Below are 23,970 nucleotides of genomic sequence, written 5' to 3' on the forward strand. Positions count from 1 at the left end.
AGGGATAGCATGGCAAAATATTCTGTTGTAAAAGTTTTGATTAAAAAATATCCAAGAATAAAATCGATAATAGATGTTGCCTTAGGAAAATTTAAATTGTATTAATGTTTAATAAACTCTCTTGACCCTTTCTAAAAACATTACACTCACACGTATGACTGACAGAGAAAGGGGCAGGACAGACCAAGGCTGCTGTATCCTGCCTCTCTTCCCCAGAAAGATCCTTCTAGCTCTGGTTTGGGGCCCTGGCCTGCCTTCAGGGAGGATGCAATAAAGCACTGCTCCATGAATCCTATTACTGCTCTGGCTACGGAAACATTGAAGACACACACACTCTCTCTCAGACCCTCTCTCCAAACATGGAGCCCCACATTCAAAAATTTTTTCATTTTAAAACCAAATTCTAAAAATGACTGTTGTTCTAGGATAATGGACCCATGCGACTATTCACATTTCCCACTGGTTTGGCTGCAAAGAGGATCAACCCCAGATATACCGCCTGATGTAATTTACTGGGGTCTGGTTTCCCTTCATTCTAAACTGCCTGTTTTAATGTATGGCCTTGATGAGGTTGTTTACATTTAATTATTATATATGTCATAAGCCACCTCGACTCTTTTGTGAAACAAATCTGCATATTTTTGGCGTCATTATCAGCTGGTCCAGATTCTTTCCAGCTGCTTCACACATTCATACCTTCCCTTTATCTTGGATCCAAAATATACAGAGAAACAGGGACCACGTACCAAGCCCGGTAAAGCCTGTGCTGATGCTAGGGGTGGTTTACCTGTGACGCTTACCTGGCCACAGCCATCACTTAGGGGAGCTCCTTAAAAACACAGCTTCCCAGGCCCTCCTCCAGAGCCTCATCCAGCAGGTCAGGGGTGGGGTCCCGGAAGCTGCATGCTTAACAATCCCAGCAGGTTGAGTTCTAGGGTCAGGCGAGTTTGGGAAATGCTGCAGCGAAGAGACGCCCCACTGGATTTTCTACAACCAACAGCCGATCCTTTCAGTCCGTCAAGAGTTAAGTCGGAAGGTCCACTGCCCCAAGAAGGAGGCCGGACCTCCCGGGCGGCCGCCAACGTCCCGAGCATATTTCTCGGCTTTGGGCCCTCTCCAAGCCTCCTGCATTCCAGTCGCAGGTTCCGCCGCGACTTTTGGAAAACTCTGAGTCATGGCCCCTCGGTCCAAATTTGTGACAGCAGCGGGCGAAGGGAATGAATGGCCCCTGTCCCGGCGCTTAAGCCGCAGTGGCGGCGCGGGGCGCTCAGCCCGCTCCTCGGCCTGCACCTCCACCGGGGCTTGGCCAACCTGCGGCCGGCGCCCCCGGGCCACTCCGGGTCCCGGAGGGCGGGCGCTCCCCTCTCCGCCCCGCTGCCCTCCTCTTCCTCCCCGCGCCCGGCTCCGGGGGCCCTGGACGCTCACTCAGCACCCCAAGTTAGGGAGTGGATCCGGTTCCAAAGTTAGGAGACTCAGGGGGAGTTTTACCCACACCTGCCTCCTTTCCAAGGCAGGTGCCGGGTGGTCCCGGGGAAGCATCCGGCACGACCCCGCGGCTCCAGCCCCCGGGAGGCAGCAGGACGGAGCCGGAGCGCGCACCCCGCGCCGCGGCGCAGAGGTCCCGAGCCGCGCGGCGCACGTGCGCGCCCGAGAGTTACCTTTGGGCGCTCGCAGGTGTCCCCTCCAGTCCTTGCAGCAGCACAGTCCCATGGCAGCCACCCGAGCCCGCCGCTCCCGCTGGCACCCCCGCCACCCCTTCACCCCGGGCGGCGTGGCCCAGGTTCGGGCCGCCAGCAGCACCCAGCGGGGCGCCCACGGGGCAGCGTCCCCGGCGACAGGGGCAGCCCCGCTCCCTCCCGGCCCCGCGCGGGCCCCGGGCCTCCCGGCAGACGGTGCTAGTCAACTGGAGACGGCGCAGCTCGCGCCCGCCGCGCCGCCAGCCGCTTTGATCTCGGCGCTCCCCGGCGCCCTTCCCGCGGCCCGTTACTCTGCCCCGGCGCGAGGCGCGCTCGCCGGGAGGCCGCCAGGGGGCTCTGTGCGTGCCGAGAAGGCTGCGTCTTCCTCCGCCGCCCCCGGGAACCAGCCTGGGGTGGGGGGCGGCACTGGGCAGACCCCTCGGCGCCGCCTCCTCCCCGCCCCCTCCACGGGGTCCGGGCGGGGGCACGTGTTCCAGGGCCTCACCTCTCAGTTCTCTCGGCTGATCCGAACTCTACAACAGGTGAGCTGCCTGCAGGAAAGGAGGGTTTACCCAGGCCACCAACCTGGTTGGACCGCCTACCTGTGGAATGCCCAAATGTGCCCCTCAAAAGGTGGGGGAAATCTGAAAAGGAGCCCAGACTTCAATTAATGATATGAATGAAGCAGGTCTGGTTAAGACCAGGGCAAGCCAGGCCAAAGGGTAAAGGTTGAAACTGATTGTGTTTTAAAACTTCAACTTCCATATGAGACCAAGGGAAGAGATATCTATTTGGTACAGGATCTAAATTTTCTGAACGGTACAACTCTGCAGTCGATTTGTTCAAACACCACAATTGCATGGAACTTTGAATAGGAAGTGAGATATGGTAGGTTAGTATAGGCTGGAGTGAAATAGTGACACATCCCAGAGTAATTTGGGCAGATAATAAAAAATATATTTACAGCCTCCCCCTCCCCAGCCCCGAGGGTCTGGGGGAAGGTGTGGATGTGTTGGACATCCTCACCTGGACTGGTGTTGATGTTGTCACAAACATTGGGACTGGTGGTTTGATGTGCTGAGCCCTCGATCATGGGACTTGCCCTTATGAAGCTTGTTAACTGCAAAGGAGAGGCTAAACTTGCATGTAATTGTGCCTAAGAGTCTCCCCCTGAGTACCTCTTTGTTGCTCAGATGTGGCCCTCTCTCTCTCTAATTGAGCCATCTCGACAGGTGAACTCACTGCCCTCCCCCCTACGTGGGACCCGACTCCCAGGGGTGTAAATCTCCCTGGCAATGCAGAATATGACTCCCGGGGATGAATGTGGACCCGGCATCGTGGGACTGAGAGTATCTTCTTGACCAAAAGGGGGATGCAAAATGAGACGAAATAGTTTCAGTGGCTGAGAGATTTCAAATGGAGTTGAGAGGTCACTCTGGTGGACATTCTTATGCACTATATAGATAACACCTCTTAGATTTTAATGTATTGGAATAGCTAGAAGTAAATACCTGAAACTACCAAACTCCAACCCAGCAGTCTGGACTCCTGAAGACAATTATATAATAATGTAGATTACAAGGGGTGACAGTGTGATTGTGAAGACCTTGTGGATCACACCCCCTTTAGCTAGTGTATGGATGAGTGGAGGAATGGGGATAAAAACTAAAGGACAAATGGGGTGGGATGGGGGGATGATTTGGGTGTTCTTTTTTCACTTTTATTTTTTATTCTTGTTCTGGTTCTTTCTGATGTAAGGAAAATGTTCAGAGATAGATTGTGGTGATGAACGCATAACTATGTTATCATACTGTGGACAGTGGATTGTATACCATGGATGATTGTATGGTGTGTGTGAATGTATTTCAATAAAACTGAATTTAATTAAAAAAAAAAAAGTGGGGGAAATAACACCCCTTTGGGGTTGCACAAATGAAAGGTTCCATGATATCAAGTTTTGAGTTTAAACTCTCTGTGCTCAGTTTCTCTATCTATAGAATGGGGGGAATAATAGAGATCCCTGTGAGGATTAAATGAGTTGATAAATATACAAGCTTAGAACTCACCTGGCAAAGTGCATTATATAAATTGTGCTATCATTATCGTCATCAATTCCATTGGTGAGGATTTGGGCAAATGGGTCCTCTTTGCCACGAGGGTGTGCTTTGGTGTAATCACTTTGGAAGGTCACCTGGCTGCTACTTGTTAAAAACAAAAATACTAATACCCCCTGACCAAGCAATTCCATTCTCAGTACGTGCCCACAGAAATGCGTGCCCAAGCAAACCTGTACAGGGCTAGTCATTGCAGCCTTGTTTGTAATTGCCAAAATGTTCATCAGTAAAGGAACTGTCAAATCCACTGGCATTTTCATAAAATGGGAAACTGTATAAGAGCTGGAGTCAGAGCTGAATGTTTGAGAGTCATGAAATGATACCGCCACGTAGGTTAAACACACACCCAGGAGATATTACTACAGAGTTTCTCTGGGTGTAAAAATCCCACAAACATTTCATGAGTGTTCCCTCAGTGCCTGGCATGGTTCTAGGTGCTTGGGTCTAGAAAATTCTATCTGGGAGGAACCAAGAGTGGTCGTTTCTGGAGAGAGGGTGGGTGACAAGAATGGATTGAAAGTGAATGCCAAGAGACTCTCCCTTTCTTACAGTGGTCTAATTAAAGGCAGATATATTCGTGTATTGTCTTGTAATTAAAGATAAGGAAACTATCAAATGAGAGACTATTTTGCGTGCCTGGCACTGAGAGGGCTTCTTATCACACACGGTTCTTTCCCTCTCCCTCCAGTTCCTAGAATTGCTCCCTAGTCCCAAAGCAGGACTGTGGGTCAACTTCGAATCTCTTTGGCTTGGCTGGGATTTTCTCTTTCCGCCCCACTCCCATCCCATCTTGGGAGAAGAGAAGATTTGCAGGAGGGGAGCAGCCGTGAGGCATGGAGAGCAAGAGTTAAAACACAGCGGAGAATTCATTAGAGCAGAGAAGAGGTTTTCCCAGGAGTTAAGTCATCACTGAAAGGAGAGATTAACAACAGTGAAGCAGATTACTGCCTCCCTCTCCTTTAACTCTCCTGAAAGACCCGGGTGAGTCTTCGGGGAAAGAGAAGGGCTGCCCTACGGTGGATCCAGAAAGAAAGATGTTTTCATTTCATGACATGTAGGCGGGGGTTACGAAGAGAGAGTAACTGAGAAAAGACAGAGAAGCTGACTTCTGCTTGCTGCCAAGTCCTTTTAAACAGTTTCAGCACCAGGCAAGATCACTTGGTTGCTTGCAGCGGGCTTAATGAGGCCCCGGGAATTCCAAGCTGGAGCTCCCTGCTATTCAGGGAGAGCATCTGCGGAGAGGCAGCCCCGCCCTGGGTGGTTGTCCAGTGGCCAACTCCTACATTTGGAAAGCAGGATTTAAAAGAAAACATCACAGTGGCCATTGTAGGACGCGTGTTTATCTTTCTAAGAGGAAGTAGCAAAGCAGGATCGTTTCAAATGAGCCTATTACACAGGGTCAGCATCCCCATTGAACAATTCAAATATATTTTGGGAGACTTGACTTTTCAAAGTGGCTTTAAACATCAACTTCCAGGGCAGTTCAGCAGAAAAGAAAGCAAGCCCAGGGCTTCTAGAATTATTGCCTTTGGTTTTACACAGTTTAATTCCTGATGGTATGTCATCTTTTACAGTTTTCTAGTTGTGTGTCTTATTCCTCAAGGGGAAAGAGAAATAACATTTACCATGTGCTACCCACCAGGTGCCAGGCAAGTCGCAGATGTTATTATCTCACCTAAACCACAGGATGATCCCTTAAGCCAGATGCCATTAGATTCAATTTAAGAGGAAGAAATAAAGTTCAGGGAGGTGAAGAGACTGGCCCAAGACTAATGAGGTGGTAATTGGCAGAGACAAAATGAATGAATGGATAGGTAGATGGGTGATAGATGGAGGATGGATGGGTGAATGGATGATGTGGATAAGTGAACAGATGAGTGGATGGGTGAAAGGATATATGTATGGATGGATAGATGCATAGGTGAATGGATGGGTGAAAGGGTGGATGGATGGATGGATGGATGGAAGGGTGGATGGATGGATGGATGGATGGATGGAAGGGTGGATGGATGGAAGGGTGGATGGATGGCATTTCCCTAGTTAGGTCTAGAGATTTGGGCTATAACTGAAAAGCACATACAGAATTTACCTGAAAAATCAAACTCCTTGAACCTAGCTCTGCCCGTGAAGCTGATCGTGATCCCAAACCTACATGAATTGAGCCCCATATGAGGCTTACGTAGGGCCACAAAGGTCCAGCTGAGCTCCAGCCACCCCACTCCAGGAAAGGGCCTGTGGGACCTTGTCCTGAGCTGAGATGGCAAGTCTCCTGCTAGAACCAGGGGTGGGTATCCGGTGAGTGCAATGGGCTCTGGGAGGAGGGCAGGACACCAGCTTTGGAGGACAAAAGCCCTATGGGGCAGAGGCTGCCCCCATCTGCTTGCAGCTCTATTTCATTTTTCTGGAAGACTCCAAGTTTGATGATACACATATGGGGCTGGTTTCTAGGAAGCCTGCTGCTACTGCTGGGATCCAGGGGCCTGTGCAGCCTGAGCCCCTGGTTCCAGACAGCCCAAGGCCATTGAGAAACTTTCACAGGAGACTCCCAGCCAGACTTCCACAGGCTTTCTGCAAGAGTCTGGACTGCGTCTCTCCAGATGTGCCCGAGGGATCCTCACAGTGCCATTTCAGGGTGTCACTCAGCCCAGGGGTGCTCAAGGGAAGGGTAGAAATGGGGCATGCCATCTTAGTCACAGGTGTAGTTTTGGGGGGCTATGATGAGCATGCATGCATTCATTCATTCATTCATTCATTCTTCTGTGTACACATGACTGAACACCTGACAAAGCCCAAGGGACGGGCTCTGGAGAGGCAGAGAGGGTGTCCAGGGAGCTTGGGGTGGGGGCATGACCCCGTAGTGGGTGGTCAGAAAAGGCTCTACCTAGGAGGGGTCTTGGAGGTGAGATTTGAGACACGAGGAGGAGTCCAGCAGCTTAGAGGCTGGCATAGGTATGATGGTCCAATGGACAGTGTCATTTTCAGGTTAAGGAGGCACCACAGCAAGACATCTAGTAGAGGATGGATCAGATGCAACCTGTGATTCTGACTGATCAGTCTGATGGCTGGAGTGCAGTGGGGACTGGAAAGGGGAGGTAGGGATGGGGAGGAAGCTAAGGAGCCAAAGGTATAAGCCAGGAGGGGATGCTGGCCCAACACGGCAGCAGGTCAGACAGATGGAGAGGAGGTGGGCACTTGGCTAACACGGCGGCCCCATAACCACCCCTCCCATTCTCATGCCTTGAACCCAGGCTGCCGTGTGACTGGCTTTCACCAGCAGAAGGTGGCACAGGTGACTCAGGGCCAGTTCTGTGCCTACATGACTGCCTCCAGGGAAAGCCAGCCCCCTTGTGAGCAGCAGGACTGTCCTGAGCCCACCAGGCTGTGAGAAACCCAAACTCACTGACTAGAGAGGCTGTTTGGAGAACTGAGTTCCCAGCCAGCACCGCACCCGCTCCCAGCCATGGAGGGACGCAGGCCTGGGAGGGGGTCTCTCATCCAATACCAAGCAGGGCAGAAAGGAGCTGTCCCCACCAAGCCCTGTCCAGATTGCATAAAAACGAGCTAATAAATAAAATATTTGTTTTAAACCATTAAGCTTTGGAGTAGTTTGTTACAGAGCAAAAGATAACTGATGCTAGGGAGTAATATGTAATAATGATAGCTTATGCTGCCTGGCGCTGTGGCATGTTGGGCTGGGAGCTTTCCTATATAAGTGCACTGAAAAATCAGAGCAACCTCCTGTGCTTGGTATTATCCTCATTTCCACTTTAAAGAGGAAGACTGAGGCACAGAGAGGTGAAGTAATTTGCATGAGGTCACACAGCTAATTCGTGGCTGAGCAGGGACTGGAACCCAGCAGGTCCTGCTTTGGAGCTTGTGCTCTTAATGACTCTATGATGGATGCTTTGGAGAGAGAAGGAACAGGACATGTAGACTCAGATGCCCTGTGGGTCTAGGGCATGTCGTAGGTGAGACACCCTGTTAAAAAGACAAAGCCCCTAAGAGGTGATGCATAGAGAACGGCAGCAAGGCCATTTGAGCTCGTTGCTCTGTTAGTGGGTCAGAGTCATGTCTACAAGCATCTGGAAGAGGGGAGTGATGGAGGCACTTTATAGACCGCTCATTCCAAAGCATACTCCAACTGGCACTGGACCTTACAGGTACTCTCTCGTTTCACCCATCATCATGCCCATTTTATAGGTAGGAATATGGACAATGCCCAGGGTAAATGAGCTCTCAAGGGCACCTGGCAGTAGGTGGTGGAGCGAGTATTTGCATCAGAGCCGTGAGACCTCCACACATCACCATCCTAATAACCAAAATCAACGTGCATGCACCATATGCGTGCACAACATAGATTCACAGACATGCTGTGACTGCAAGGGATTCTCCATTTCAACACGGCCTCTTCATTTCTCAGGGGAAATGTGGGGTCCAGGGAGGCTATGCATTTCTGGAGGGTTTACTATGTGCCAGGCGCTGCAAGGAGGCTTAGTGATGAGCTGGGGTTACTGTGTTCAGTCTGAAGCAAATACACAGGCAGAAATGATAAGCAGAAAGGAGCTTGATTCAGTGCCAACTGATTTGGATGTATATATCTGGCTACACGTTTGGTTAAACATGTTAACTAGCACCCCCCTCTCTCATATTATCCCTCCTCATCAGGATTGCAGCTGAGACTCACTTCACAGATTCTTAGTTTTGGTTTCTTTTTCTTAATTAAGTATGTGACTCTGGGGAAGGGAGGGATCACTTTTGAAACAAGTGCTACAGCATTTTGAGCTAGAAATCGCTGTAGATCCCATAATGACTGATACATATTTTTCCTTTTCCTTTAGGAGACTTAAGTCTTATTTCTCTTTTTCATTTGGCTACCAGGAAGCTCAGGGAAAATTTGAAATTGGGCTTTGACAAGTGTAAAGGCCCTAATGACCTTCACATTTGTGTTTTGGGTCCCGATTTTGCTTTTCTACTTCTATTCACATTTTCTCAGGCCCTTAATTTTATGACTACTACTCCTCATGTTAATCTTTATTTTATTCTAAGTGTTCTCATTTTAAGCCATTTCAAATCTTTTGTGAAATAACATGGGAGCATACGTGAATACGCGAATGCAATACTTTTTGTTTTAAAACACCAGCTGGTAAACTTTTTCTAAGGGTCAAACAGTAAATATTTTAGGTTCTGTGGGCCATGTGGCTTCTCAACTCTGCCACTTTGACGTGAATGCAGCCACAGACAGCACAGAAGTGAATGAGCGTGGCTGTGTTCCAGTGAAGCTTTATATCTGAAAACAGGCAGTAAGCTGGATTTGGCCCACGGGTCACAGTCTGCTGACTCCTGTTTTAAAAGAAGTTTAAAACATTTGGGAAATTATTTCCCTTCAAGTTGGGAAGCACTTGGCTTAGGACAGAAAGCAAAACAAAACAAAACAAACGAATTCCCATCTCCGAGAAGCGGGAATCCTGCCCTGGATATTTATTCTGCATGCCAGACTGGGGAGAAAGCAGCTGCACAAAGGGTCTGGGCAGCTGTCACTAGCGAGGGGCAGGCAGTGCCCCGGGAGAGGCAGGACCTGTGCAGTTCAGGCTCTGAGGTCTGCCAGCAAGAACCCCGTTCCCTGGCACGTTCGCCGTCCCCACCGCTCGGGGAGTGGGCAGCGAAGGTGGACTCCTAGCACGGCACGGCCAGCAGGGCTCCCCAGCTCGGGCCTTCAGCTGCAGTGGACGCTGTTCATGCAAGGAATGTGCCTGCAGCTCCAAACTCCCGCAGAGAAAGACAAGGGAATCGCCAGGGAGAAATTCCTGGGTTGCATTTTTTTCTTGCTGCTCGTGAGGCCCGGAGCCATTGAACTTGGCCAGACTACCCAGTGAGGGATTTTACAAAGCCTATTGTCCTTTGCCTGAAGTCTCACCACCCCCACTCCCGTTCCCCCTTTTTCTTTCTGTCTTTCTTTCCTCCCCAACCCCAGGAGAAATGCAGCATGGGAGAGAGCAGGAGGCCATGGCCCCCACCAGGCCCTGGCACGGCCGCCTTTGCTTCCTGCCCAAGACAGACGGACACGGCTACGTCAGCTCCGAAGGGCACAGGGCCCTTCTTGGCAGCTGGGGGTGGCTTTAGGGCTTTCCATGCACTGGGCAGGAGCCCATGAGTGGGACTCATGCTTTGTACTAAGAGTAACACGTATTGAGCACTTACTCTATGCTAAATGCTGCTCTGAGCATTCTACACCGATGAACTCCTGAATCCTCACAAGGACCCTGTTGCAATCTCCATTTGAAAGATGGGGAAATTGAGGCACAGAGAGGCTGCGAGACGTTCCTCAAGTCCTGCAGCTAGCAGGTAGAAGCAACAGGACTTGAACTGAGGTGTCTGGCTCCAGGGTGACTCTGACCTCTCGCTTCTGTAAGTGTGAGCCCCTTGCTCAGATTCCATTAGAGACGGTGCGTGAACGTGCAGCCACAGCAAGAGTTCATTTTTCAAAGCATTTGCACAAGTAGGGCTTGCAAACTTTTGCAGGGCTCCTGGCACTCCCATGGGCTGAGGAGGACCAGCCCCTCACCCATGAAATTAGCCCATCGGGCATCTGGTCCCCTGAGCTGGGAGCACAGTGTTGTCAGGGTGGCTTTAGCTAGTGCTCCTTGGTGTCACCAGAGAGGGACCTTGGCGACCAGCAAGGCTTTGTGACATGTGGGTTTGGTGTCTCACCTGCATAATGTCATTCACACGACAAACTTGGGAGACAGTGTTGATAGCCCCATGTAGTGGTTTGGAGTTGTAGGGACCCCAGAAAAATGTGTTCTGAAACCTAATCCATTCCTGTGGGTGTGAACCCATTGTAAGTCAGACCATTTGATGAGGTTATTCAGTTAAGGAGTAGCCCACCTCAATCAGGAAGGGTCTTAATCCTATTACTGGAGTCCTTTATAAGCAGAATAAAATTCAGATATATAGAGAGAAAACCACAGAAAGCAAGAGGTTGAAGGTCAGTGGAACCCAGAAGACAAAGGAGAAGCCAGGAGAGGCCGCCATGTGCCTTTCCACGTTGACAGAGGAGCCCTGGACCACGGATCGCCAGCAGCCAGCCCCAGAACGCCTGTCTTTGGGAAGAAAGCATGGCCTTGATGACACCTTGATTTGGACTCTTCCCAGCCTCAAAACCATGAGCAAATAAATTCCTGTTGTTTAAGCTGACCCACTGTGTGGTATGTGCTCGAGCAGCCCAGGAAACTAAAACCCCCCATTTCAGAGGTGATGAAAGCAGGCTCACCGGTCAGGTAATTTGTGTCAGCTGCTATAACAAACAGCTCTCAAATCTCAGCATCTTAACCCCATAAAGCCCCTTTCTTGCACCCTCTCTGCTCCAAGCAGTCACTCAGGGACTCAGGCTCCTTCTAGGACACTCGGATCCTCGGCCTTGTTTGTCAGATGTGGGAAGAGGGAGCAGGGAGGATCTCGGGATTTTAAGGGCTAGTCCTTTCAGGGTCACTCCCACTCCATTGGCCGGAGTTCGGCCGTGTGACCCCATCCTACTGCAGGGAGGCTGGGAACGGAGTGGATCTGCCTCCCTGAAGGATGACGACAAGGGTCTGGCGGCCACACTGGGGTTCAGAGGTGGGGGGGTGCTGCGGCGGTCCGGCCACTGGACGCCAAGCTGGCATTTGCCACTGTGCTGCCGGAGGACGCCAAAGCCGCCTGATTCGATTCCCATCTTCAGACAACTGGAAAGGACCTCCGGTCTCCACCTGGACACACTGGGGCCCAGGGCCTTGACCTCAAGGATTAACTGCTAGGTTAAGAAAGAGCATGGCACAGAGTGGGTGGCCGATGCCTGGCCTTTTCCTGGGGAAGCTGTGGCCAGGAGGGCCGGCAGCGGGAGGGGCTGGACTGGGCGACGGTCAGGTCAGCCCGAGAGGCTGACAGGTCCACGGACGAGGTAAGCGGAGCAAGGGCGCGTGCTGCTGCCACCTAGTGGGGGACCAGGAGAGCCGCAGGGCCACCCTGCCTTCCCTTTCCTGGATGGGGGTCTCTGCCAATTGCACCCTGAGCACAGACGCTGGGGTGGGTGATCTGATCCCCTGGGGCCAAGGTTTTTCTTGGAAGCAGCGACTCCTCAAGGCTGTCCGGCCTGGGCCTCAGCATTCTGCTCCCACCAGAGGGCTCCCTGGCAGATAAGGCTGTGCATTCCTTTCCCAGCCTCTCCCACAGGGTGCCCGGCCGCCCCTGGGTGGTGGGCTTTGGTGGTGGCATGCAATGAGATGACAGCTGCGTGGGGATGGGCTGCTGAGCCCCACAGAGCCTCCTGTGGGGAGAAAAGCATGTGACCTCCGTGCTTGGGAGGAGGGTCTGCACACTCCTAGTATACACCCTCCCCCATCAGATCTCTCTCTCTCTCTCTCTCTCTCTCTCACACACACACACACACACACAGACAAGTTCCAGAGGCCCGTTAGCTTCAGACGGCTGAGGATCTGATGTTTTACCTTCTGAGTGCCTCTGTCCCCTCCCCCACACCAGCCCCTACCTCTGTCCAGAACCAGGTGGAGCTCACTGAACCCCCCAATGCCTCTGTCTCGCTGGCCTCACCCCTTCCTTGCAGCCAGGCATTGGTCCGTCCAACGGATCTCCCCTACATCAAATCCCAAGGAGCACTGCATGCAGCAAGAGAACCGTTTCATAAAACCCGTGCATCAGTGGGCCCTGGACGACCCAGTCATATTTATTTCCCGTTGTCTAAAAAGTGTGAAAACGCTGTGCTGGCGAATCCCTCTCATTCCTCCCAGAAAACCTGGGCTGTTTCTACAATGAGGCCACCAACTTCTTTGTCCTCCCCCAGCCCTCCTGACAGACACCCCCTCTTCTGCTTGCCAAAAGAGGGCCAATCTTTGCTGACCCACTCAAAAATAAAATAATAAAAATCCCCCACCAATGGCCACAACAGATCTCAGCACACAGGAATCCCAGGATGCCGGCTGCCTGCATGTCTCGCATTTGCATGTCAAGGGGCCACTTAAGTCACCCTTCACAGGACAAAGAAGACCAGCTTCCCACAATTTAAGAGAAAAGAAAAGCCCTCTGCCCTCTGCATTCCTCCGTGTGAGTTCTGCATGGGATGGGGTGGCCTTATGGTACTCGTCTACTTGCAAGTGCCCCTCTGCACCAGACACAGCAAACCCCAGCCTGGGGCCCCTGCCCCTGGAGCCCACCCTCAGCTGCGTGCGATGAGCACAGGTGGCTCCCACCCCACTCTCTTCCCAGAAGAGAAGTGAGATGGGAAGGCGATGTCATGACCCCGGGTGAGGACCCCGCTCCTGCAGCTCTGCCAGGAGACAACAGGCTCCAGGGCACTGGGATTCTCTGTGGCTCCTCTTCTACACCAGGCAAGGATGCTTTGATGCATCATCTCCTGCCCCACCCTGCACGGCCCTTCCAGGCTATTGCTGTGACCATCCAAAGAAGCTCAGGGAGGCGGGGTGACTTTCCAGGGCAGTGTGCACAGCCAGGAAGCAGCAGGACCTCTCCTGGGTCTCTCAGGCTCTGTTCCTCCCCTGGGACCTCAGACCTCCAGGCAGCAACCCCCACAAGTCATGGGCCACGGGCTGAGCAAATGACCGCCCTGGCAGGGGCAGCCTGCAACCCGTACAGAGGCTGGATCAGTTGGGGTTCTCCAGAGAATGCACGTGTGTGGGGGTGTCTATTTATATAAGAGACCGATTTTAAGGAACTGGCTCATACTCCTGTGGGGGCTGGCAAGTCTCAGATCTGGAAATTCCGGTAAGAGTGGATGTTGAAGTCTTGAGTGTGAAATGCAGCAGGCTGGAAGCTCAGAGAGGGGCAGATGGTGCAGCCTGGAGGCAGAGGTTCTTCATTTTTTGCAACTCTTGGCTCTTTGCTCTTAAGACCTCCAATTAGCTGGATGAGACCCCTCCCCCCCCAACCCAGGCCATCGAGGTAATTTTTACTTAACATCAACTGACTGTAGATGCTAACCCATCTCCACAACAACACTAGGCCAGCATTGGCCAAACAACTGGACACCAGAACCTGGCCAAGTTGACACGTGAAGTGAACGATCACAGAGGGGGTGGGCAGAGAGAGGGTGCAGGAAGACGGGGGACCCCTAGAGAGGAGACTGGAAGAGTTATGCCTTCTGGGTGATGGGCCTGCAGAGCGTGCGCTGGATTCCAAAGGTCAACAAAAGTGGGTCACTTCCAACACCACGACTCCCTTCCGCTCCCAGCGGGCCCGCTCCGTCCCCTCCCCTCGAGTCAGCAGAAGAGTATGGGGCTGCACTTGAACCAGAAAGCATCACGGACCTCCAGAAGAATTTCCTAACCCAATGTTCTGTGGTGATCGTAACCCCAGTTTTTAATATTCCGATATGCCATAATAATATGTATGTTTTTTAAAATACTGAACAACTAGTATTTTTACAATACATTAAAAAATATCTGAATCATTTATGCCCGGGGATATGCTGCGCTTGGTTTGCATCCAATAAAAGAAAACTTGTTTAGAAAGGGGTTTTCAATTCCTCCTTCATCCATAAGTGGGGGAGAAGAAACATAAGTCCTTTTTCTGCTCCAAAGACCCTCCAAAGTGGGGCCATTGGAACACAGCAGCCCTGAAATTGGAATCTCCACCTAAACAGGGTAAAACTAAAGAAGAAAAAGACAAACTGGTAATTCTAACATTGGAATAAAACTACAGTTCATGATCAATAAAAAAAGTTAAAAAAAAACTCCTCTTAAAGTATCGAATGAAAAATGGTATTAGCTAAAGGCAATGAAGTTAAAAAATAATATCTGAAGTTAGCTTGAAGTTGAGATAGAAACTATCTCCTCACCATTGCTTTGACTAGCCTAGAGGAAAAGATTTTACAGCAGCTGGCAAAGAATGGGCACAAAATATGCTTGTGGTTCAATAACATTAAATAATGTTATTTCATTTCAAGTGTTGATTATTATGAAAATTTTCTATATTTTATAGGGTTTGGTTTGTTACTTTTGAATAATGTGGTTTTAATTTCATCTACTAATAATTTTGATTTGAAGGGTAATATTTTTAATCTTTATATTTCATAGGCTTAGAATTCACTACTTTTAATGTTTATAAATTTGTTGTTTCAAATGTATAAAATAGCTTTGCTGTTCTTAAAAATTTTACGTATTTCAAACATCTTTTTACTTTTTATGGGAAATGTTGATCATTAATATTGATATTTTAGAAATGCAGGGGATAAATATCTGCATTCCTGCATGTGATTTTGCTCTGGCAATTGTAGTTGCCAATGCCTCTGCAGCCATTTAGCGGTAGCTTAACAAGCTTAAATGCCTTTTGGGGAGCTATTTTACTGTGGCCATTTTACAGACCAAGAGCCTGAAGAGTTGGGGCTTATGGGACTGGCCCAGGACCCCAGCCCTGGGGAAATGCTAAGGCAGCACTGAAGCTCAAATGTGTGATTACAGCAGCTCCCGCTTCCCCACAACCCCATGGCACAGCCCCCAAAGCGAGCGAGCCTCAAAAGCTCCTCGTAAACCAGTTTACTCTTGACAAAGAGGATTTAAGCTTGCAGGTCTCTCATCTTACCAGTAGTGGGCTAGTGCTTCAAAGCCAGACATCCTTACTCATTCATTAATACAACAAATATTGAGTGAGTATACAGTTTAGTGATTCATACTTTACTGGGATCCCTTCTTTCCAATACAGATCCCTGCCACCCACCTTGGAAATCTCTCAGCTGAGCACTTTCTTGCTGATGGTCCTGGCGACCCCTTAGCAGCTGGGGGGTCGCGCTGACCACTCGCCATGGCATGGAGTTTCCAGGAGGGCTTGTGCCTCTGCAGCCATCGATGGCTCCTGATGAAACTTCCAGAAGCAGCTCTTCCCTTCCCATGCTTAGGCCTAACTTCTCCTCTGTGTTCCCTGCCGTTTGCAGAATCAGCATCAGGCTCAGAGGAAGACCTTGCATCCATGCTGGGCCTTCTGCAAAGGTTTCCCTTTCTCCAATCACTTCCCCTTGTGCCATATTTTACCCATGTTTCAGGATTTGTTCCTTGACTTCCAAAATAATTGGGGGTGTCAAATGATCCAGTCAATAGACAATAACCATCATTTCTAGCCATCTTTGATTTTGAGATTTTATTATCTACTCCAGGGCGCAGAGACTCAAACCCCTTGAGAGTAAGAAACCTCTATAGGTAAGACAAATTGACAAAGCAGGTCAGATGGGGCGATAGGGATGGGTGGGGGTGCTGGCTCCTAAAGAACACTCCAGCCCTGTCTAAAGGTGGCAGCTCTTACTTAGCTCCTCCCAGTTGCTCATATGAAGAAAGCAGGCCTACACCATCTACAGACAGAAATCTATATTTTAGGCACTAAAGTCTTTTGCATTTCAAAATACTTTATGAACCAAATGAAATATGCCTGTGGGCCAGAAAATCTGCCCATGGGTAATTAGCCCAGGATTTGTGGTCCCGTTTGCAGCCTGGGAACTGGACTGAGTTGCATCGCCATTGTCTGCCTCTTCCTCCTATCACTTCCAGCAATCTTCCTGCTTTGGGAGGTGGCTCCTTCCTTGATTTAACTTACCAAGCACCTTTGAAGAGCAGGCACAGACTCTGAATTCATAGATGCAACCTCTCCTTCAGGAGCTCCTGGTCCGGGTTGGGTAACACCAATGCTGTTTGGCTTCTCAATTTTTAGCATGTACACAAGTCGCCCAGGAGATACGACAATTGCACAGCTTCTGTTTCACTAGGCCTGGGTGCAGCTCTGGATCCTGTAGATCCGACAAGCTCCCAGGTCATGCTGATGCTGTCGACCCACAGGCCACGCTTTGAGGACCAGGACCCAGGCCAAAGACCAGCTTTTGTTCAAGAGTTGCTGAGCTGCAGGTTCCCTGTTAGAGGAGCCTCGGAACTGAGATTCCCCAGAGGTGACCTGACTGCTCAAGCCCCACTCACTAACCCCTGCTGCAGTCCTCTCTGCAACCTAATTCATTAGGGATTGAGTCTTTATGCTGAGATCATGCGTAAAGAATTTTATCTCCCTCTCTGCTTGGAGCTGGCCCTGGGTGCGTCTCCTCCCATGCTGTGCCCCTCTCCTGTCCAGCGCGGGGATCACTGAGGGGTGGGGGCATCTGCCGGGGCTCCTTCTCATCCCAGTGCAGGCTCTGCCCCAGCAGCCGGGCGAGAGCGAGATGCTGGAACTGGACTCACCAGGGAATGGAATCTGGACTCCACTTCTACCCGTCGTGGTGACTTTTACAACTCCGTGCCTCAGTTTCCACATCTATAGGACAAGGGGGTCACACCCACTCACTGGGGAGTCGGGCAGATTAGTGAGCCAATACACCTTAGCGCACCTGGCACCCAGGGGCCACTCCCCAGTTCCCACTTCCTTTTATAAAAAAGAAACTCAATAAATCACTTTAAGAATCTCACACTCTTTGTGTGCTTCATAAAATGTTAACGTAGGAACTGTGGTGCTTTGGAGCGATGTAACCCAGAAAACACGTTCTGAAACTTCATCCTTTCCTGCGGGTGTGAACCCACTGTAAGTGGGACCTTTTGATGAGGTTCCTTCAGGTAAGGGGCCGCCCACCTCAGCCAGGATGGGTCTTAATCCCATTACTGGAGACCTTTATGAACAGAATGAAACTGAGAGAGAGAAAGGCACAGAGGGAGCAGCTGGAGCTGAAGGTCAATGGACCCTGGAGACGGGAGAGGCCGAGAGAGGCCGCCGTGTGTGTTGTCACGTGACAGAGGAGCCCAGGACCGGGGGTGACGGCCGCCAGCCCCAGAACACCAGTCTTTGGGAAGAGAGCATCACCTTGATGACACCTTGATTTGGACTTCTCCTGGCCTCAAAATCGCAGCCAATAAATTCCCATTGTTTAAGCCCACCCATTGCATGGTATTTGCTTTAGTAATGAGGAAACTGAAACAGAGAGTCGTTTTGATTGCTGCCCCAGTAACATGACCTGTTGCATTTGAAAGAATTAGTAGGTCAGCAAGTGAACCCGAATGGACGCCTGGTCTGGGCCGGGCTGCAGCAGGTGAATAGATGCACGGACAGCCACCTTAGGGTCCACCTGCCACATACAGGTGTCCGCAGAGTCAGGAGATGTGAGATAAACTGTTAAGTAGCACATTTGTTACATTTTCAAATAATATATTCACTCTGTCTTCAGGTGAAATGTTTAAGTTAAAAACCATAGGCACAACTGTCAATCTGAAGAGGTACAACAAATCAACTTCAAAGAGTCCAGAAAGCCACAAAACTCAGGGGAAACAGCATTTATCATATTTTTTTAAGAAGATGAACTATTGGATCCATTGCTTTAAATTTAGAGGCACTTTGTCTGAAAAGGTGTCTGCAGATTGAACAAAAACACCAAGCACATCCTTGAAAAAATTACTGTATTAGTGTTCTGGCTGCAAAAACAAATACCACACAGTAGGTTGGTTTAGCAACAGGGATTTCTTGGCTCACAGTTTCAGAGGCTAGAAGGCTTGCTTCCTCCTGGGATTGGTATCTTCTGGCTCAGTGGCAATCTCTGGGGCTCCCTGGCTTTTCCATCACAGGGTGGCACCTTTCCCTTCTTTTGCAGGTTCCGTTGACTTCTGGCTTCTGGTTGCTCCCTGCAACTTCTCTCTCTGTGCCCAGTTTCCTTTGCTTATAAGGACCTCAGCCATATTGGATTAAGGCCACCCTCACTCACTGGGGCACAGCTTAACTAATATCATCTTCAAAGGTCCTATTTACAAATGGGTTCACACCCACAGGACCACTGGTTGGGACCTGAACATGCCTTTTGTGGGGGACACAATTTAACCCCCAACAGTTACTAACACACCCTTTAAAAATAAGTTCATCCTCATTCCCAAGTTTGCAGACACCTTGTTGTAATACTTGCTAAACTTTATTGAGTACTTACCACAGACCAGGTGTTACCCTAGGAATGTTACAGACACACACTGTCACAAAAACATGATGGGGTAGGTAGTTTAAGAAAAACCTTATTTTCTTTTGAAATAATTATAGATGCACAGTAAGTTGCAAAGAAATATACAGTGAGGTCCCATGTGCCTTTCACCCAGCCTCTCCCAGTGTGAACCTCTCACGTCGCTCCAGTACAAGGTCGAAACCAGGAACTCGATGTTGAGACGACTGGAGAGCTTATTCTGATTTCACCAGTTACATGTGTACTTGTTTGATCACATGAGTACATTTGGTCAAGAAGATACTGACCAGCTCTGTCACCTCAGGCTTCCTCTGCTAACCCTTTATAGTCACCCCCTCCCCACCTTTGGTGCAGATCCACTTATCACCCCCGTTGTGTGTATGAGGAAAACTGAGGCCCAGAGAAGTTATCAACTTTTCCATGGCTGCACAGCCAGTAAGTGCTGGAGCCCGGATTTGAACCAAGGACGTCTGGCTTTTGACCTCTTCATCATTAAGAGAGTAATTGCGGGGGGTGTAGGTGTGGGAGTCTGAAAGCCGCCGCCAAGTCAACGGTCATTGAACTTGGCCCTGAGGGAAGAAGGGGCAGCACTTACAACCAGGGAGGGTGTGGGAGGCACTGACTCCACGGGGTTGGGGCTGAGGGCTGGGCGCCTGCTCCCCTGCAGGACCGAATCCGTGCTCGCCTGGGCACGGGGGACCTCACAGAGGCCCTGTCCTCCTTACCCCCCAGTGACTCTCCTCCCGTAGGTGCTTTCTGAGCAGCCCGGCAAGCTGCCAGGTGTCCTTGTCCACCCCCAGCTGCCCTCTGGCATCTGGTTACTCCCAGGTCTTGCCACTCTGCCGTCCACTCTTGATCCTGTTACTGGAATCCTCTATAAGCAGAACAAAATTCAGACACAGAGAGAGAAAGCCTCTGGAAGCAGGAAACTGAATGTCAACAGAACCCGGAAAAGAAGGGACAAGATAAATGCCATGTGACAAGATAAGGACACGGATTGCCCGCCACCAGCCCCAGGGTGCCATAGTCTTCAGGAAGAAAGCGTCACCTTGATGACACCTTGATTGGGACTTTCTCCTAGCCTCAAAACTGCGAGCCCATAAATTCCCATGGCTTAAGTCGAATCATGGCATGGTACTTGCTTGAGCAGCCTGGGAAACCAAAACTCCTTCATCTCAGGGTGACTGATGAGCCCCGTTCACCTCACTGCAGGCACTACACCGTGATGCCGACTCGGACGGCCAGGGCTGTCCACACTGGGAGCCAGTGACATGTGGCTTCTGAGCATGTGAATGTGGCTTGCATGCCTGACGAACTGAGTTTTAAATTGAATTTCAATTAATTTACATTTAAGTTTAAAAGCCAGTACAGAATTCAGTTACTGCAAAACCTTTAAGTATGTTTGGAAGAACTTGGCTACGTGAATCTACTTTTTAAACCATACATTTTATGAAACCCGAATGCAGATCAAGTACTTCCAATGAAAATTCCATGTCCAAAGGGAGATGCGCTCTAAGTGTAAAATACTCATTGGATTCCAAAGACAAAGAAAAAAAAGAATGTAACTATCTCAATAACTTTTATATTGATTACACGTTGAAATGGTAATAATCTGGAATATAGTGGGTTAATAAATACCTTATTTAAATTAATTTCACGTGTTTTCTTTTACTCCTTTACCGTAGCTACCAGAACATCTACAATTACGATTGTGGCTTGCATTGCATTTCCATTTAACCGAGCTGCTCCAGGACACGATTCTGGCTAAGGGAATGAAGCGCCTTCTCCAAGGGTGTCTGTTTCCAGGGACGCCTATGGGAGTCCCCCACGCCCGGCCCTCTGTTGAGATGAGAGATGCGAAGTCGAGACAGGAGAGCCAGACTCAAGGCAGAGAAGTATAAGCAAAACTCTCATATCTGCTGATTCTCCCTTTCTCAGGGGTGGAGAGCGCTTGTGAACTCCTGTAATTTCATTTCCAGTCATTAGCCATCATCTGGCACTCTGGAGACAAACTCAGTGGGGGCTGTGCAAGGTCAAGCTGATAGGAAGGCTGCCTGGTGCCAGGTGCTGAGATGGGCTGATATCAGTCTCCCGCTCAGGAGGCTGCTAACTAGATCAGGGATGCTCTGTGGGTGTCAGGAGAGCATGGTGTCCGCCTACCTCCATGCAGTAATCAGTGTGGGCTGGCTCCGCCTCAAGGTCAGGCCTTAGAGATAGCAGGCAGCCAAGTTCCTCTCAGCCCCAAACTGCAGGCTGGATAAGGACTTGCAGTTGCAAGGTAAATGCCCGAGGGCGGCTTCAGCTACCGGAGTAGCCATAAGCCATCGCTGGAGCCCCTTCTCTCTGGGGACGCTCCGTTAATGGAATGTCAACATGTGCCATTACCCTGGAGGACACCGAGGCCAGATGGGGAAACTGAGGCCCAGAGAAGGGAAGGAACCTGACCTAGCTCCCCCAGAGAGGCCGGGGCTGAATTGGGTCTAGAACCTGCAGAAACAGGCCATGAACACTGAGCTGCCGTGAGTGACGAGTGTCCCCTTGCTTGGCCCTGGAGAACTTGGATGTGAACTTGTAACTGCACAGAAGAACCAGGGCTGGATTCTGGGTGGCCCAGCTTCTGAGTTGCCTCTCACCCGGGTGCCTGGGAATGTTCCGGCAAGTCCTCTCCTCCTGCTCCTGGAGCTGCAGAGTGGTCTTTTCTGTGGATGCTGGCTGGGGGGCGGCGGCAGGGGGTGCAGGTGACGGTGAAGAAGAGTGGCACTTCACCCTCCTCGTGCCCAGTCGGTCCTTGCCACCACCTCTCGCCACCCTGTCCCCGAGTGATCCTTCCAACAATACTTAACCACCCCACTTGCCAACTGAAGACCTTCAGTGGCTAAAGTCTGGGCCTCTTTGTCCAGCATCTGAGACCCTTTGCGATCTGGTCCCCTACTCCCTGGAGCCTCCCACATGCCACACTTCCCAGGCCCCGCTGCCTTTATGTCTCCTATCCCTCCTTTGGGGAATGTCCTTCTCTTTGCCCACTGGGGTCATTTTTCCTTTTGTACCAAGTCTGAGCTTGAGTGAGACCTTCCCTCACCACTTAGGAGCCCCCTCCTGCCCTGCTCTGAGCTCTCAGCTCTTTTAGAGCACCAGAGCTGGGATCATTAATTGCAAGTACCGGCAAAGCAGTAACTGTTGTTATTATTATCAATGATAGTGACAAACAGGAATGCGATTGCAAGGAGGCGTGGAGAACATAAAAGCACCGGGCACCCAGTAGGGGGCTGGCATTCCACTCGATCCCCACCTGGGCCCTGGGAGCTCAGCCCTGTATGAGCTCTGATTTGCAAATGGTGAAACGGGGGACATTTGGTGACTGGTCCAAGGCCACGCAGCACCTGGGTGGCAGGGCCAGGCTCTGGAGTTGGGGAGGCAGGCAGTCTGGAACAAGCCTGCCCAATGCTGGCTGCTGTGGGGACGACGCGTTTCCTGCTGGGGGTGTGAGCCAACTGGGCACAAACAGGGAGGTGCCAGCTCGGCATGGCCTCCCCATCTCTGCTCCTGGAACCTTCCTTCAGGCTTGCCTGGGCATCATCAACTGTGTCTCCCTGATTTCCACAGGGTGCCGCTGCATACTTAGCTCATGCCTTGGCCCCTGATACCTGGTGAGAGCTGAAAACCCAGGGCCCTGAAGCCACCCACTGCCCAGGCCCACTGCCCACAGGACGCTCACTGGCATTTGGGCATGGCTGCTCACACAATGACCAGAGTGGGGAGCCCTGTAGCCTTGTGGACAAGGAGACCACCTGCCAGGCTTTTGAATGGGGGTGGCTTCCACCTGGGGTCCCCAGTATTTTATCTCGATGGTTTGTTTGAACCAGAGCAGAGAGGCATTCCAGGATGGGGATGGTTTGCAGATTTCAGAGCAGTCTGCTCACAGAGGTGGAGTGCTTTCCTTCTCTCTTCTCTCAGGGCCAGGGCGCCTGTCCATTTCTTGCTCAGACTCGTCTTCAGCCCTGTGCCCATCCCACACTCCCGGGAGGAAATGCAGCCTGAGCCTTGGAGGCCCCTTGGAAGGGGGGGGTGGTCCCTGGTATACCTATACAGAAGGGGCCGAGGCCAGGGATGTGACACCTGCCCCACAGAGACACTGCTGTGGACCCCGTGTCTGGTATGCTGGACGGTGGACATGGACTGGCTGCCTGTCACCCAGTCCCCTTTCCCAATAGCACCCAGTTCTTTCTGGGGTTGACCCTGCTCCCTGTCTTGGTTTCCAAGCCGCCACGACAAATTCACAACAGGAATTTACTGGCTCACAGTTTTGGGGGACTGGAAGGCTTGCTTCCTCCCAGGGTCACTATCTTCTGGCTGACCAGCAATCTTTGGGTTCCTTGGCTTTCCTGTCACATGGCGATGTCCTCTCCTTTCTCTTCCGGGTTCTGCTGACTTCTGGCTTCTGGTTCCTCCTGTGGCTTTCTCTTTATAAGACTTTCTGTGATAGGATTAAGATCCACCCTGATTCAGTTGGGCCACATCTTAACTAAAATTAACATCTTCAGAAGGTCCTACGCACAACAGAGAATGAGGATGGGCTGCCCTTGGTCCATCTGGCCACTGTGGATGCTTCACAGGCAGCGGCTTGTGAGCTGCGGGCTCTGCAGGTCTCCTGCAAGCTTGACCCTGGGCTGGCTGCCTGGTCGGGGGTCTGGGGCCCGGGGCCAGCTTCCCCCATGGCCTGTGCTCTGGGAAGTCGCGTCCAGGGGGCGAGTGAACAGGCTGCGGGAAAGCCACCCCACCTGCACATCATGACTGTCCAGGGGGACTTCTGCTCCCTGCTCCTGGGTACAGCCCTCCCCTGAGTCAAGGGGCACCAGGCCTGGCTTCTTGCTGCTAACTGGGAGAAGGAAAAGGGCAGGGGGACCAAAGCACACATCAGTATCTCCAGAGATTATCCTGCCCTCCTCCTCCTCCACTTCCTCCAATAATAATAATAATTATTGTTAGTAAAACATTGGTTATAGCCCACTGTGATGGTTAGGTTCATGTGTCAAGCAAGCACTGGCTTAACAGTTACTGCAAGGACATTTGTGGCTGGTTAATAAGGCAGAAGGCTGGTTTACTAAATCATCAGTCATTTGGCTGCAGATGTGACTGATTATATCAACAGAGGGCACGTCTTCCACAATGAGAAAATGCAGTCAGCTGGATTTAATCCAATCAGTTGAAGACT

At 50.8% G+C, this 23,970-nt stretch overlaps 1 protein-coding gene across 6 annotated transcripts in view; it reads right to left on the bottom strand.

The window, feature by feature from the left end:
* ARHGAP22 (Rho GTPase activating protein 22) overlaps window positions 1-23,970 on the bottom strand; it is a 214,898-nt gene that overhangs the window by 80,289 nt on the left and 110,639 nt on the right. For 2 of the 6 annotated variants that reach the window (XM_037803749.1, XM_037803747.1), the window contains exon 1: window positions 1,659-1,871. The exons of 3 other annotated variants lie outside the window; for them this stretch is intronic. In XM_037803749.1, the coding sequence (XP_037659677.1) occupies window positions 1,659-1,710 (52 nt within the window). In that variant the 5' untranslated portion in view covers window positions 1,711-1,871. Of the gene's footprint in view, window positions 1-800; window positions 899-1,658; window positions 1,872-23,970 lie in introns of those variants that run through there. One more of the 6 variants, XM_037803750.1, reaches the window with a different exon arrangement.

Source organism: Choloepus didactylus, chromosome 15 (assembly GCF_015220235.1).
Source record: "Choloepus didactylus isolate mChoDid1 chromosome 15, mChoDid1.pri, whole genome shotgun sequence".
NCBI classification, from domain to species: domain Eukaryota; kingdom Metazoa; phylum Chordata; class Mammalia; order Pilosa; family Megalonychidae; genus Choloepus; species Choloepus didactylus.